Source organism: Poecilia reticulata, chromosome 16 (genome assembly GCF_904066995.2).
Source record: "Poecilia reticulata chromosome 16, P_reticulata-male-v2, whole genome shotgun sequence".
Lineage (NCBI taxonomy): Eukaryota > Metazoa > Chordata > Actinopteri > Cyprinodontiformes > Poeciliidae > Poecilia > Poecilia reticulata.
In genome coordinates, this window is record NC_088845.1 from 19,650,039 (window position 1) to 19,667,269 (window position 17,231).

General features: G+C 40.5%; 1 protein-coding gene across 1 annotated transcript in view; it reads right to left on the reverse strand.

Moving 5' to 3' along the window:
* The window catches only part of fcgbp (Fc gamma binding protein), a 16,623-nt gene extending 4,295 nt beyond the window's left edge, over window positions 1-12,328 (reverse strand). The window contains exons 1-15 of the mRNA XM_008432711.3: window positions 10,566-12,328; window positions 8,887-10,137; window positions 8,451-8,797; window positions 7,780-8,356; window positions 7,078-7,676; window positions 6,411-6,978; window positions 6,035-6,300; window positions 5,182-5,523; window positions 4,526-5,099; window positions 4,232-4,431; window positions 3,874-4,015; window positions 2,560-2,888; window positions 1,897-2,476; window positions 1,203-1,801; window positions 265-832 (exon numbers count right to left, since the gene is read on the reverse strand). Coding sequence (XP_008430933.2) covers window positions 265-832; window positions 1,203-1,801; window positions 1,897-2,476; window positions 2,560-2,888; window positions 3,874-4,015; window positions 4,232-4,431; window positions 4,526-5,099; window positions 5,182-5,523; window positions 6,035-6,300; window positions 6,411-6,978; window positions 7,078-7,676; window positions 7,780-8,356; window positions 8,451-8,797; window positions 8,887-10,137; window positions 10,566-10,611 — 6,988 coding nt within the window. The 5' untranslated portion in view covers window positions 10,612-12,328. The remainder of the gene's footprint in view (window positions 1-264; window positions 833-1,202; window positions 1,802-1,896; window positions 2,477-2,559; window positions 2,889-3,873; window positions 4,016-4,231; window positions 4,432-4,525; window positions 5,100-5,181; window positions 5,524-6,034; window positions 6,301-6,410; window positions 6,979-7,077; window positions 7,677-7,779; window positions 8,357-8,450; window positions 8,798-8,886; window positions 10,138-10,565) is intronic.
* Between the last annotated feature and the right edge of the window lie 4,903 nt (window positions 12,329-17,231).

The following is a 17,231-nucleotide window of genomic DNA, read 5'->3' on the forward strand; positions in this document are numbered from 1 at the left end:
GTTTCATGTTGTATGTAAAAATCTTGAAAGTATGAAACACATGTAGAACACAATAACCTTTTCCACTGTTTTGACTACCTTGTGCTAACTTGCGTTCTCCCGGGCTATTTCAAATATTTCTCAATTTTAGTCATGGAAATTAATTTAATTATGGTGAGCTACAAGCCTCTATGCAAGTGGACAGGAAATGTTGTAAAAAAAAAAAATTAACTATACCCTAAAATAGATGAAGAAAAAGAAAAAAAATGTTAAAGTCAAACTTACGGCAGAACTTAATTGTTCTCCAGGAGTGGATTGTGATTCCTCTGCTCTGACACTCAGACACGTACACCTCCACTGCATCACAAACTGAGCCTTGATGACCATGGTACTGACAAACATCATAAACACAGTCCTCCATGTAAGGAGTGGGGTCCACATGACTGTGACACTCTCTGAAGGGCCCTGCTTTATCAGCAATGATACCACAGTACTCGGCAGCTTCATAGACTTTCTTCTGTGAGTCTGAGCAGGCCTGGCACCACGGCCCTTGGCAGACAGATGAGCAGCCAGATGTGAGGCCCACCTGCCAGCTCTCCCCGAGCCTGGTCCCATCAAGGGCGGTCTGTCCACTAGGCATGGCCAGGTCGTCCTGAGCTTTGCCGTTGTAGTTGCCACACAGACCGCAAACCACGCCCTGGTAGGTGCTGGGCAGAGAGATGGTCACCGTGCTTCTCCAGTCAAAGCTCACGGTGATACCAGCCGCTGTCTCCAATACGGCTGTCTGGCCACTTTGAAACACAGTCAGCTCATTATTGTAATCCAGAGGCAGCGAAGCAAGCTGCCCATTCAGCTGGAGAGCAGAGAATGGGGGTGGGGGGTATTTTTAGGAGATTATACATTTAATAATTCTGCACACCTCGCTGATCTATTCTAATGTGCAGTTAAATCTTAGTTTAATTAAGACTGTCTGGATTAAATTTTTAATATGTGATTAAATATATATACAGTAGAGCATGAGGGATGAGGAAATTAGCACAGATACAAAGGAAATTATCATCCGCTCATTCGAATCAGATGGGTTTTTATTTTCAGTGAAACGACTGCAAAGCTGTGTCCTAATTCTTATCCCTCCACAAATGTGCAGAAAAGCAGATTACTCCTATTGCTATTAATACAACATCCACACGCTTTATTATTTATACCACTTCATCAATACTCACCAAGACCTTGTAGGGGTACTCTTTGCTGATGATGAGAGTGGCGCCATGAATGGAAATCTTGACAGTCTTGGTGTAGGACACTGCCTTGCTTCCCCGGTTGTCATTCTGCACAGTCACATTAAAGGGCACCAGCCCAGCGTGCTGGGAGCACAGTCCAGCCAGCTGATACTCGCACGTGCCCTGGAAGTCGTACTTGCGACCATCAAAGGTACGATAGTGCGGGTCACCCGAGGCTGTACACTGGCCGTAGCTGACGGGCCTGCAAGCACGCTCTCCATCGATTACGGTGCATTTCTCATTGGAAGAGCAGGATGTGTCACGGCACGTCACCATGCCCAGAGTTGCGTCACACGTACACAGGCGACCGCAAGTCTCATCAGCCCAGAACTGCTGGCCTGGCTTGAAGTAGCGGCCCTGATATGAGCATCCGCATGTTTTGGCAGGCACACACACACCAGCGCTGAGAACATAACCTGTGTCACACACACAGGCCTCCACACACGTGCCGCTGCACATCTGCTTTTCCTCAGGGAATGGGCAGGACGGCTGACAGGGGCTGGCACATTCTTCGTAGTGGCTGTTTCTTTGACAGTTCATGGCTGGATGTAAATAAGGTGTTTCAAAGACAGGAAGAAGGATGAGAAGATGCTAAATATTTAACCGCAATCTTCAGCAGAAGAATTTTTAAACTTACGACAGCCAAACGTCTTTCTCCAGTTCTTGATTATTATTCCATCTTCTCGACACTGTTGATTATAGGAGTCTAGTGCCTGGCACAGCATCTTTTTGTCTCCTTTATTTAAACACATGTCATACACGCAGCTGTTCATGAAGGCCTGAGGGTCTAATTTCCCATTACATTTCTGGAACACATTATTTGTCTGTGCTGTTAGGGCCCCACAGAAAGCCTGAGTCTGGTAGAGTTTCTTGTCGTTATCGTCGCAGGTAGGGCAGTTTTTCTCACATGTATTCCAGCAGGGATTGTCCTTGTCCTGATCAGGCGTTTGCCAACTCTTTCCCCACTCAATCACTGAAGAGACAGCTTGACCAGTAGGGTTCTGGAGCTCATCTCCACTTTTTCCATTGAAGTTGCCACACAGGCCACAGACAGTGCCGTAGTAGCTGCTGGGAAGCTTGATGACAATGTGCCAGTTCCAGTCATAGGTGACAACTAGACCAAAATCTGTCTGTAGCTCAGCGGTGTTCCCTCTTTGAAACACAGTCACTTCACCATCACCCAGCTGAACGGGAAGATTCACCAGCTCACCATCCACCTGAAAAGCAAATACCAGAATAACACTCATACCACTCACAGAGAAACTTGGCAGGTGAATCAGTCAGGAGGTTAAAATCTCACCGTAATTTGACCAACTTGGCTCTTTCGAATTGTAATGGCATACCCATACACAAGCACATCGACCTCCCTGACATAAGAAACCGCCGTGTTGCCTCGGTTGTCATTCCTCTCGTTTACAGAGAATGGAACAAGACCGCCTAGGGTCCCGCAGGTTTTGGAGATAACATATTTGCAGGTTCCTTGGAAGTCAAAGTTGTACCCATCAAAGGTGTGGTAGTGCGGGTCACCCCACGCCCAGCAGGTACCAGTGAACTTGGGGACACACAGAGCCTCGCCCTTCTCAACGCGACATTCTTCTTGGACACGACAATTAGCATCTTTGCAGGGATCTGAAAGAGACAATCGAGATTAAGTTCCAGTGGCTTTCAAAAGTATTCATACTCCTTGAAATTGTTCAAATTTTTTGCTACGTTGTGATCTCAACCTTGTCGTTGTAGTTTGTCTCACAAGTTGGCATAACCTCCACCAACAATGCTAAAATTCTAGAGTCTTTTAGGATATGTCTCTAACATCTTTGGGCATTTAGAAAGAAAAGCAATCACTTCTTCTTTGGTTCAAGCTCAATCAGATTGGGTAAAGACTGCCTGTACACATCATTTTTCAGATCTTACAACATTTTTTATTGGATTCAAGTCTAGACTTTTACTAGACTAAGCTAACCCATATGTAGGCTATGGTCTACATTCAAATGTATCTCTGCTGCACTCTCAACTTTTTTGCAGGTTCTAACAGGTTGTACTTCATGACTGACTTGCATTAAGCACCATCAATACTTCCATTACCTCTTATCAGCCTTCCTCGAGATGCAGAAGAAAACCATCCCCACAGCATAATACCGTCATCATCTCGTTTTACCATGGGGATGGTGTGTTTAAGATGACGTAATGTTTTCCACAACGTAAAACATTTTAAATGTGTACTAGACAGTTCACTTTTAGTTATACGGGATCAGAGCACCTTCAAACTGCAGACTAAGCTGTATTTTTCTCTTTTCTTCTTTTCTTTATTTAAATTTTTTTATTACAATGGCTTGCGTATTGCCACTCTAGTGAGAATGCTAGATTGGAGAGCCCAATATCTTTAAAACATAATTTTCCATTAACTCAACAATTATGTCTGTCACATAATGTCTCTACTACATACATCAAAATTTCTGGTTGTAATATGTCAACATACAAATTATTCCAGGGGTCTGAATAAATGTGTAATAACCAATAAATACAAACTATATTTTTAAAATAAAGCATTATTGTTACTTCCCACTTCACCACATTTGTTGATGTCAGTAAATATGTTGTAGTGTTTGCATCTTACCTGTGTTGTGGCATGCCCGGATTCCGTTCTTGACCATGCATTTAGTGTCTTTAGGACATGAATATTTTTCACAGATAAGGCCTGTTGCAGGTTTACAGGTGCACTTTGTGTTACAGTCCTCTTCATATATGATTTCATCAGGCTGATAAATAAAAAAAAATAAAATAATGGATTTAAATCCCTTCAAGGGCAAATTAAAACAAGTTTCAGATTAAAAATTTACTTTTTTGCAGATTACATCTTAATATAAATAACTAAAATCCTGCTCCTTTGCATGAAGCAAATGAATCTCACATGTAGGCTAATTTTCATAATTATAGTCTTATGCAGGTTTACTGAAAGAGTTGCAGAACTGTACTTTGTATGTTTTTCCATGTTCATAGCAGCCACATTCAGTTTCGTTGACACACGTCTGTCCGTTGAAGAGGAAGCCAGTGTCACATTCACAGCCTTCTGTGCAGCCGGTGGGGCACTCGACAATTTCCGTAAGGCCAGGACAGGAAGTAGAGCAGGTTTCAGCACACATTTCATAGTGACTGTTGGAAAAGCATTTCATGGCTAAAGAAGAAAAACAGCTAAAATTAAAAACGTGATAAAAAAATATATAATTTTTTTATGTAGGACGCAATAATATGACAATAAGAAAACCTACGGCAGAAGGATGGAGTTCTCCAGTTTTTGACATCCACTCCTGCCAAGTGACAGTTATAAGCATAGGCTGCTATGCTGTCACAAAGCACATTTCCTTCTCCGTTGGAGGCACACAAATCAAACACACAGTCATCAAAGTACAGCTGTGGGTCAATTTTACTGTGGCAGGCTACAAAAGGTCCATTGGCTGCTGCAATGATACCACAGTAAGTGGGCTTTGAAAACACAGCTTTGTGAGCTGCATCGCAGTTTGCGCATTTATCCCCCTCACAGCCATTTTCACACACTACATTGGGAATGGTGATTTTCCATGATGTTCCAAACACGTTAACGTTGTTGGTGACTTGATGGTTGGCCATCTGGAAGTCATCATTTTTGTCTCCGTTGAAGTTGCCACATAGCCCGCAGACTTTGCCACGGTAATTACCCGGTACTGTGACCGTCACATGGTAGACCAGATCATATGTGACCACTAGTTCAAAATCTGTTGCAATGACATAATTTCTGCCCTCCTGATAAACCTTAACTGCTCCATCGTTAAGATTGACAGGGAGGTTGTTAAACTCTCCATTTACCTGAAATACATAGGATTTATATTACATTACTACTGTAGAAACAAATATACATATTCAAATAATAAAAAATATCATCTCTTACCAATACTCCAAGCATTTTGTTTCTCATTATGAGGGTGAAGCCATAGACCTCCACTGCAACCAGCCTGGTGACGGAAACTTTTTTCTTTCCCCTCATTTGGTCCCACTGCACATTCTCCACCTGAACTGAAAAGGCCTTGAGGTGGGTCCCCTCCACGCCACAACTTTTAGACAGCGTATACGTGCAGGTGCCTTGGAAATCAAATTTCCTCCCATCAAATGAAAGGTAGTGGGGATCGCCAGAAGCTTGGCAAACACCCTTACCGACTGGGTGACATTTTTGAACTCCATTCTCTATCATACACTTCTCATTAGGGCCACATGAGAAGTTTTTGCACTCAACCTGAGTGAAAGACACACATGAAACAGTGTTTGCAGATCCAGCAAGATAAATTAATTAATTGTGCCTTCGTAAAGATTTCATGTGTTTTAAGATTTTTTTTTTTTTCAGAAGGGAACATTTAAAAAAGTTTAATGTGCAATTACATTCATCTCCTTTTACTGTCAAACCCCTACTCATATTGCCTTTAGAAGTCTCTTAATTATATGTTCCAATGAATTCAGTATCAATCCAGATATTTAGTGAAGGCCTCAATGGATTGCTAGAGAACATTAGAGAACAAACTGCAAGTTTGAATCTTTGGATGTGTGAAGCTGGTAGCAAGCTGGTTTTAGTGCATTTATATGCACTAAAATACTTGCAACTGCAATTGCAGCAAAACGTGGTTTTACAAATTATTGACTCAAGATTTCTTTTTACTTTATCTTGATAACATACGATATAGTTTGTGGTTCTTAACAAAGTATATATGAACAATTTTGCAAGGGACAGGATATTTACTGTCATTCATTACCTCTCCATCTTGTGTGCATTTGCACTGGAGCTGACACTGCCCATTGGGGTAAAACACCTCGCCTATTCTGTAGTACCGGTCATTGTGGACGCATCCACACTGTGAGAAGGGGACGCAGAGATTTCCACTGAGGATGTAATCTTCATCACAGGCACAACCCTCCTCACAGACATCCTCACAGCCCTGGGGAGGAGCAAGACTGCCACATGTTGCAGGACACGCAGTTGCACAGACTTCATAGTGGCTGTTTTTGGGACATTTCACAGCTGCAAGCAAAGGACAGATGGCAAAAAATGAAATCATTTGCTGTTGTCATTGCAAAAAAGTAGACAGAAAAGTATGCAATTGTTATTTCGATTGTTGAGGCATTTCTTACCACAGAACTGACTGGTCCTCCAGCTGTGAACCTTAGCCCCCACTTCTTGGCAGGCAGATGTGTATGATGTAATAGCCTGACAGAGTACATCCTTCCTGCCTTTATACAGGCATACATCATAGACACAGTCCTCAAAGTAGTCAGCTGGATCCACCTTTGAATGACACTCTCGGAACGGCCCTTCAGGGTCTCGGATTATCCCACAAAAATCTTTCTTCTCATACTGAATCTTGTCTGTAATGTCACAAGTGGGACATACCCCTTTACAGCCCTCGATACAGCCTGGGATTTCGGCCACTCTCCAGCTTGTACCAAAGTCTGCTGGCTTGACAGGTGTGTTGCCACCCTTAGGGGTTAGATCATCTTGGGGTTTTCCATTGTAGTTGCCACAAAGACCACACACGGCTCCCATGTAGTTGCTCGGCAACGTAACAAATGCAGCACTTTGCCAGTTAAAAGTGACTTTTAGGCCAAAATCAGTGGTGACAACAGCATACCATCCACTTTTATGCACAGATATCTGCCCATCATTGAGGTTAATAGGAAGGTTAACTAGCTCGTTATTTACCTAAAAGAGAGAAAGCTTAGTTGTACTCTTGTGCAATAAAAAAAAAAAAGAAATCAAGGTATAATCAAATTTCACATATAATTTTTATGGATATCTTACCAAAATCAAGTCTTTGTGTGTATTTGTTATAACAATGCTGGTAGAGTAGACATTGATCTGTACAAGCTTAGTATAGGAAACCACCTTGCTGCCTCTGTGATCATTTTGCACCAGCACTTCAAAGGGAACCAGCTCTGGGTCTTTTGAGCACAGTGCAGCCAGTTGGTACACACATGTGCCCTGAAAATCAAACCGCATCTTATCAAAGGTCAAATAATGGGGATCACCGGTGGCATGGCAGGTACTATGGGACAATGCTTGACATCTTCTTATCCCATTCACTAAATTGCATTGCTGCCCTGGTCCACAGTCCTTATCCTGGCACTCTACATGCCTGCTTCCAGGAACACATTTACACCATCGCTTGCATCTCTGGTCAGCCCAGAATGCTTCGCCAGCAGGAATGTAGTGACCCTCATAGGTGCAGCCACACTTAGCAGCAGGCACACACTTGTCTCCACTTAGAACAAAGCCATTATCACAGGTGCAGGTCTCCACACAAGGGCGTTTGCATTTAGAGGGTGCAGTTGGGTCAGAACAAGTAGCTGGACAGGCGTTTCCACAGATCTCATAATGACTGTTCGCTGGACATTTGGCAGCTGTGTGGAGAAACAGCAGAGTAAACGTCATTAGATTAAGTTAAATAATGGATTGTGAATATCCAAATAGACTTTGTCGTGTACTTTGCATGAAGGCACTTACGGCATTTTGCCATCTTCCTCCAATCTTCAACCTTAATTCCAGCATCCTGACAGGCTTCAGTGTAGGCCTCAAGAGCTTTGCAAAGGAGTTGACGAAGACCACCTCCCATGCATAAATCAAATTTACAATTTTCCAGGTAAGCTTGTGGGTCTATGACTAGATGACACTTGTTAAATGGACCATTTTGTTTTTCAATGAGTCCACAATACAAGTCACTCCCGTACGTCTTCATCAAGGAACTGCTGCAGGTGTCACATCCACCGACGCAATCATCTATGCACTTAGGATCAGGCTCCAATCCGGGAACCTTCCAGCTACTCCCAAAGGCCACAGCCCCGCCTGCCTGAGCGCCAGAGGGTGTGGTGAAATCATCAGCGGGGCTGCCGTTAAAATTACCACAGAGTCCGCAGGTTTTACCAGCAAAGCTGCTGGACAGATTGACCACAAGATTGTGATCCCAGTCATAACGGACAGAGAGGCCAAAGTCAGTCTCTATAACTGCAGAGCGGCCACATTGAAAGAGATTCAGTTTGCCGTTGTTCAAGACTATAGGCAAGGACCACAAACTGTTGTCAATCTGCACAATAAAAGAAATACAACTTATGTTAATTTAACAAAACACAGCGAACACTTTATAATATAGATTAAAATTTTTTTTAAAAAGCCCTTACCCTTACACGACCTTTTTCAGACCGAACTACTGCGATAGTGACACCATAGACTTTAACTATGACCAGGCCAACGTACGACACTTTGCTGCTTCCTCTGTTCTCATTCTGAGCAAGGACTTCAAAGGCTGGGAGTTTGCTGTTACTTTCACAGTTTTTAGCAATGACATATGTGCAGGTACCCATAAAGTCAAAACGGCGTCCATCAAAAGTACGATAGTGAGGATCTCCCATGGCCCAACAGGTACCGTGCTGTGGTGTCACTGGTCTGGTCACACACGATGGAAACCCGCCACTCATTTCACAGACCTCATTGAGACTACAAGTAATGCTACTGCATGATAAAGAGCCTACAGAAAATAAAAATACATTTACAATTACTTATATGATATGTTTGAGAAAAAAGGATTTCTGGTCAGCTTTAGTTTGTGCAACTTACCTGAATTCCCTTCCTCTATACAGTGTCCAACAGAACCATAGCCATTCATTTGACTGACTCCAATGCTATAGAGCCCAAAGCTAGAACCAGAGCTGGACACGGTGTGGACACTGTTGCCGGAGATTTGTTTGTAGGACATCTCTGCCCACGAAAAATCTGTCCCAGCAACCTTTTTCCATTGTACGTCTTGTGGTAGATTTTTGTTGTCCAATTGAAGTCTGGCTGTTGCACTGGTTTCTGTCACAATAAGGGCTTTGTTGTCAAAACTTTCAAGAGCTTCTAATGAATAAGAAGAGCAGAAACGGTCTACAGGCAGGATTGTCATTAAAAACGGATCATACATTTGGAAAAAACTATATGTATTGCCGTTAAAAAGCATCAGAACCTGGATGCCATGATCAGACTGAATGGAGAGTGTTTCAGGGTGCTTTAATTTGATCTCCTTTGTGTTGCCTCTGGAGAGACTAAAGGCGCTCTTGCCTTTACCGTCGATAACAGTGACTTGGGTGGCTTGGGAGGCCTGGAGAAAAACAGAGTCATAGTTCTTCTGGAAGCTCAGAGAAGACAAGACGAAGCTGGTTCCCCAGCTGCTCACTGGTAAAAGCTGCTCATAAACGTGGTTGCATTTAGAGAACTGAAGGTAGCAAGTGTGTCCCGAGAACACGGCAACAGGACGCTGGGAAGAAACCTGACTACCAGACAGATCATCTTTGCTCTGAAGCTGAACACTCTCGTATGGCTCAAGATCTATAACCAACTTATTGCCCTTTTTGAAGACGCGTCCCTGAAAGGTGACTGACGCTTCAGGGAATATCTCCACCTGGTTTTTGTCTTTGCCGTTTGTCACAGCAAACTCTTTGCTAGTGCCGAGGGGGCCACTGGGAGGAGTGAGGATGAAATATTCTTTCCCCCACGCAGTAGTTGGATAAATGACGGAGGTGTCAGCTGTGTAGTGCTTGCAGTTAAAGGAGGTTACAGACACATCTGCCGAAGCTTCAACCTGAACAGTTTTGTAGGACTTTTCACTGTTCCACATCTCAACACCAGTAGGGACACTGACAGTGACCCTTTGCCCGGCTTGAAGGGTCTTTTCCTCTTTGAACTTCAAGAGAGGCACCTGCACGGTCACTTTGGTGTTGGCTTGAGAAGCTGTAATGTACAGCTGAAAACGAGGACTATCATAGCCTTTTACATAATTCTCCATAAATGACAGGACAAACTCCCTTCCTGTCCAGAGAGCATGAGATGGACCTGAGTGATACGGGATGAAAATGGGTGAAAAGATGGAGAGACGCTTTAACGTCAAAACTTTTTCAAGTTGCTTCAAAAAACAATGAGCAACTGAGTTTCACAGGTTTTTGTGTGTTAAAAATATGTGATAAAAGCATTAGGAAATTAATGAGACTATTGGCACCACAGTGATCAAAGGATTCACAGAGAGGTAGTTATGTAAGAAATTTTATATATATATATATATAAAATAGTCACTTTTTATATATTTTGAAGAGAAATTGACTACTTCTAAGCAGCACTCAGTGAGCAAACAGCATAAAAAACGATATCATAATCAAAACCTTGCTGTAAGAACAATGTGTGAGCTTATTTACACTCTAATTTCATCCAAATAAATTAAATTACACAGTAATAGAAATCAGTAAAAAAAATCTAGTTGTACTTACAACTCAAGAAAGCCCCCACAACACAAAACAGCACAAGGATCCCCATGGCTGAAAAAGAAAAAAAATAGTTTTAGTTTAAAAAGGATTCACTAGTTATATTAGCTAAGTTACACAAATGCTGCTTGATCCAGAATGTGCTCACCTGTTGATTAGTTTTGTGTGAGCACCTTTTTTGCTGCTCCAACCGTTTTTTATAACGATGGATGAGAAAAAAATAAAAAGAAAGAAAAACACGTCAGCCAATCAGAAAAATAGTATGCTTCTCTTTAACAATACCCTTCCTCTTAAACAAACAGATCCAAACTTGGCAATGACTTTTAGGTCCTGTTGTGTGCTGACATGGGTGTGAACATGATTACAAACTACATTTCTTTGAATAATCATTTGTACTTGGGGTGTAATGCAACTCATGAGAGGTGCACTGTTTAATTTTGGAAATTGTCTCTGAATTAGTAAATCAAACAGTTATTCTTTAGTTATTAACATGAAAAATGATGCCAAAAACACATGTAAGCAATCAGGGCAAAATATTCCATTCATATCAAAGTGTCGTGATCTTTAGGACATTGTTTTTGTGTTTTTCTTTATTTTGATATTTATTATCCCAGGCAATCCCTTCCTGTGCCATTCAGTTTGATTCTCATCTCCCGTCTGTGCTCCATCCAGGCTCTCTCCCATTGAACTCAATTTTTCTGGTTGAATCTCAACTGGGCTAGAAGAAGGAGAAGTTGTGAATGATGACATTATTTTCTGCACTCTTGTAGAGCGGTGGTCTGCCATTGTAGTTTGTCTTGCAGTTGAGAAACAAAAACAAAAACAGTCTTTTGCTGTGTGAACACCTTGGATTTTTGATATGTGTGACAACTTTAAAATTCATGCTGTGTGTCCCCAGCTTTGCATTGTATTTCAGAGGAAGAAAACAGCTACATTTCAATGTGGCTTTAATAGTGGGAACGTCTGGGTCTGCGTTGCTGCTTCAGGACCTCGATGACCTGATTTGATCAAACCATGAATTCTATTCTCTAGCAGAAAACCCTGAGGGAGCTGTCAATTTGAGACCTTGAACACTGGCTCTCTTTGGTTCTTCAGCGGAACAAGGATCCAAAGCACATCAACAATTATGCCTTTGAAGTGCTTAAAACAAACAAAAATTAAAAGGTATTGCAGTGGTCCAGTTAAAGTATGGGTGTAAATCGGATTAAGATACCATTGTATGACCCTAAACCCGAGAGTCCTGTGTTTTTCTTTCATATTTGCCCAAGGCATGTCAGCAATAAAACAAACACAGCATGTGTACACAAAAGTGTACTTCAAGTGAAGATATTGGTATTGCCATATATTTAAAATTAAGTACTGAGACTGAAGACTCCAACGCTCTCTGCCCCCCAAAATCTGTTTTGCATTTAACTTCCTTTGTTTAACCAGCTTATTAAAAGCCATTAAGATCGAGACCTGGGCAGAAAACCTGCAGGACACATCAGTCACATCCAAGAGTCTAGATGTAATAACTAAAAACTATAAATGTGAGAGATTGTGCCAGTGTCCACAGATGAGAATGAATATTTGATTAGATTTGGTATTTCACAAACACTTCCAAAAGACTTTTCTTACACTTAGCATTGTGATTAAGTACTTGTTAGTCAAATACATAATTAGCTTATTTACAGATGTTCTCAGTTGCATTGGTACATTTCTCAAATCATTTGTGATATTTGCAAAACACTAAGAAGAAAATACCTGGGAGAAAATAATCAATTCAGGACAGATTTTGAAAAAAAAAGAAAGAAAAAAAAAGAGTCTAATGCAAATGTTTTGAATCATGCTTGACATATTATAACAACTGGTTTTGCATGTTAAGCTTCATATGACAAAATTAAATATAGTGGAGGTCAAGACAATTCAGCAGGGACCCGTATATTACATTTTGATCAACATTCCATAAGTAGGCCTGTCACGGTTGCAAATTTTGTTGAACATTAAATTGTCTCATACATTATTGTCATAAACAATTACATTGTTGCTTTGGGACCATTTTCACTAATGTAACGGTAATAGGGGAATAATGCAAGAACACATTCTCAAAGTGTCTGGAAACAAATTTGACCTTCAAGAAAAGAAAACTGAGATCGTATTACACCAGACTTTGGTCATCCAGTTTTTTGTAGAAGGAGAGAAAGAAAAAAAAACATAAATAAATAAATAGTGAAAATGGAAATTCTTGAACTTGTTTTAATTTATCATATGATTAATTGACTTACTGCAAAAGGTCAAGACATAAGCAATGAAAAATGTGTGAAAACTGTACATATTCACTTGCATTATGGACCCAAACATTTGCAACTTGCTCAATGAAATCAGAAGCTGCCCTTTGGATGTGCACAATTGACACAACAATTTGAAGATTGAACAATCAGTTTTTGGGGAATTTAAATTCTGTTCTGAGAAAAGCTGTAATCAAAGACAGGTCATGAATGCACAAATTATACCATCTGATCATGTTCAAGTTGTGTGTTTAAGTTATTTTCTTTTATGCTTGTCAAATATGTCTTGTGTCAAGCTTGCAAAAGGGGCGGATAATCCCACGAAACGGATGCATCGTGGATTAAATCAACATCTTGAACGGTGGTGGTAGAACCAATAGGGGTGGATTCCCTGTTGGCTTTAGTGTGCCACCCAAAGAATAACAACTTGTCAAATAGGCTGAAGCAGAAAATTGCAGAAAGTAAATATGACTTAGCGCTGAGAAGTTTGCATTAGAGTGTCTTTAAAATAAGGATTAAAAAACTCAAATATTTAATTCGTGTTCATGCAGTCCAAGGCAGGGCAGGGCAGATGGCCAGTTTTACTAATTGCACACCAGCTGTTTTGCTGGGATTGGATCAAGGCGTGCCGTCATCACTGTTTTCGTTAGAAATGATCCTGCTTTAAAACCTATACGACCTCCAGGGAAGAGGCGGTGCGTCACGCTCATATTCGGTAAAAGGAGCATAGAAATTGTTCATTTGCTGTATTCAAATGGGTACTGTGCAATATTTATTACTGCAGACATGCCACTTTGAAAAGTTCACATGAACCTATTTATAACTCCTCATTGTCCAAATACTAATTAGTGAGACTATAGATCCACTGTTCTACATTGCTGCCTAGTGTTTAAAAAAATGTATTTGATTGACTTGAGCAGAGCAAATTAAGGTAATTAAAGTTTCCTCACAGATCACACAATTTGCTTAAATAACAGAGGATGCTTGGACTAAGACGGCACCAGTCTCCACCTCTGTCATAGCCTTTCTCCCAAGACACACCATTATTTCTCTGTTTCCATTTTACAACAAGTGACAGAGAGTAACTCTGATCTTCCTGTCATGTGAGAAAATGTGAGCAACAAGAAAATAGGCAAAAGCATCTCTAAGACTGGTCTGTCATCAACACTTATGCTTCACTTGGCGCCAACTTGACTCATAATTGAGTTACCTGATTGACGTCACCCGTTTTTAAAACAAAAACGATGTACCTCATAGACCCCAATAGGATTTTCAGATTTTCCTTCTTCTATTCAGGGTTTGTTAAACCTGTTTTTTTGAAACAGTTTTCTGTCCAAACACAACGTAAAACCCAACCAACAAACATTACAGTCATAACCTCAACCTCTGTTGAAACTCATGTCAAAAGTGCTGGACAGATTCATAGTGAGACTTGATAAACCGATGACTATTAAGTGTTGATTATGTCATCTTTAACTGATTCTGGACATTTCAGAATAAATTGCCTGATAAAATTAATGGAAGGACAGGATATCTTATTAAAAGGTTCAAGTTTTTTTTTTTTTCACTTTTCTACCACATAATGACATCTATTTTGATAGAATTTCCTGAAAATACTTTCTAAAACCCCACAGAATATGCTATGAAAAGCAACTCAAAGTCAAAGCAGGCATTTCTGGTAAAAAAAAAAAGAAAAAAGAAAAAACTGAATTAAAGCTTACTATTTGTCATTTTCAAGCAAATTGGAAACACCAATAATCTTTAAAAAGCTCCCATCACAACATCCATTTGTAATTGACTTGAGCCAGTGCCCACTGTTTTCCTTTCTTAAGGGACATCATTGTGTAAGATAATGAAGGAGACTCACAAGCCAGTCTGCTATCTTCTGACTGTGCAGACATGTGGTGCCTTGGGCTCTAGATCTACACTTATCAGCTGATTCAAACGGGGGCACCAGCATTTCTGTGTGCTAACTCAAGCTAACATTCCTCACTCATCTGGGGGAAAAAAATAAAAAATTCTGCTTGCTTTAAAATATTCTGTCTAAGGGCGCAAAGTACTGATACCCGTGTTATCTTTTCTGTCGGGAATGTGCTTTGATTTGCCAAATTATATACAGTTGCATTCAGTAAATTAGAATATACTATGTCTCAGTGAATCTTGTTTTTCAGATTAAAACTACCTTTTGAAAATAACACACACACACACCCACACACACACACACACCCGCACACACCCACACACACACGCACACACACACACACACACACACACGCACACACACGCACACACACACACACACACACACACACACACACACACACACACACACACATATCCAAATGATATGTGTGTCCAAATGATATGTGTGTGGAGCATTAAGGCAAATTAATGCTCTGTTTGTGAAAGTAAATTTGTTGGGCCTCACCAGACAACAATTTTAAGTGCCACGCTGCCAGACTGGACATATGAAAAGCAAGCAAAAAAAGAACAAATGGAAAGTTTCTGCTGTTAGCATTCTTTAGAGGTACATTGAAACTATGATTAAAAAAATAATTCACACGCAGTGAGTTTTTTTTTTTATTGTCTCTTCACTCTGTAGACACATAGAGTCTGTGTCGTGAGGATAGATCAGACTCTGCCGTCATGTGGAAACAGAAAGGACAGATCTATATTTTCCAGGACTCACTTTTATCCAGCAGTCCTCAAGTGCTAAAAAGCTTCCCGTCATCATATCTGTCTACACTGACATTCCCATGAAGACGAGAAGGTGTGGTGTCTCACACCTCGTGCACAGTAAACACTGGCAAATTGTGGGGGATGAGAGAAGTGGGGAGTTGCTGTTTGTTCAGTTTAGTGATTATTACATTGCTGCTCACTAAAGATAGCTGAATTATTCTTTTTAATCAACAGCTAAGCTGCAGAGTGTGAGAGGTTTTACCCATTCACAAACAGAAATGCATTAAAATACATATAACAGTTTCAAATTCATGTTTTAGTTTTTGTAAACAGAGAAGTCAACTGATTGTAAAAATATCCAGCTCATTCGACTGACCAGGAAGTAGTCAGTCGAATGAGAACGGTTATGCACAACTGACAAAACAAAGAGTAAAATCCCAGAGAACGATGTGGTTGAATCCAGCAGAGCACAGCACAGCCTTTGAGGAGTGCATAGAGATATCCAAGTAGGTGGCCGTAAGTGTAAGATATTATAAGGGTTGAAGTGAACATTGATTCCTAAATTATTCATGACTAAAACATGACTAGTTTATAAGGAGTTCATACCAAAACATATTTACGGTGGCAGCATCTTGAATGGAGCTAAATACAGGAGTAATCATAGAAGAAAATGTGTGTAAAGGACTTGAGACTGTGGAAAGGTTCACCTTCCAGTAAGAAGACAGCAAACATGCAGGTAGAGCAACAATGAAAAAAAAAAACAACATAAGCGTAAATGTACGTGTTACACTTAAGTCAACTTGCAGACCTCAATGAAAATCTACAGTAAGACTTAAAAAAAAAAAGATGTTGACAAAGACCCTTTATCCAATCAGGTTTTACCTTTCAGTATGCATTCGGGTTGCAAAGTGCAGATTACGCCCCTTCTGGGCTGGTGACAGAACTCAAGATGCCATTTGTGGAACACTGCTAAAACTGACCTGAGCAAACAGACAGACGGAAGAGATGGAGGCAACAGGCGTTGTCAAACAGAGCAGCCAGTAATCCATCAAAGTCAGATTCAACACAGCCCCAAAGGAACGGGCAGCAAAGAACATCTGGGACACAGCAAAGCTATTTTTATTTGAACTGACTGCTTTGGCCACCAGTTAAGGTGGCTGCCTGTCAAACTTGGAATTGTGAGATGCAGATGAGCTAGCGTCTTGTCATGAGTTTAATTAGCTTAGAAATGTCCAAGACATATCTGTTCTGGCTTGATGAAACAAAAAAAACTACTGAACAAAAACCTCTTTTATCTACTGTCTGACTAAACTTAGCTTTTTACGAGATAACAATGACTTCTGTCTGTCTTGCCAGATCATAAGTTTTGTCTCTGATGAGTATTGTGAAGCCTTCACTTCTAAATTACTATCCGACGGCTTTGTGGGGTATTAAAAGTAAATGTCATCATTTCATTATGTTGACAGTAAGTGAACTCAAATCATTAATTTCATTCTTTTTTTTCTTTTTTTTTTTGTTTGCTTTTGGTAGAGGTACTTGAATAAAATATTTGGGTGTAAATCAACACTGATGTTTAAGTCTTTTCAAATATAATTTGTGTTGTACATGCAGATCAACATGTTAGTTGTCCATATTGTAATTTATTTACATTGCAATCCACAACTGTAGTCTCTAAAGCTGCTATATCTTGCTCCTCGATTAGATCAGAAATTTTTTTTTTCTGCTC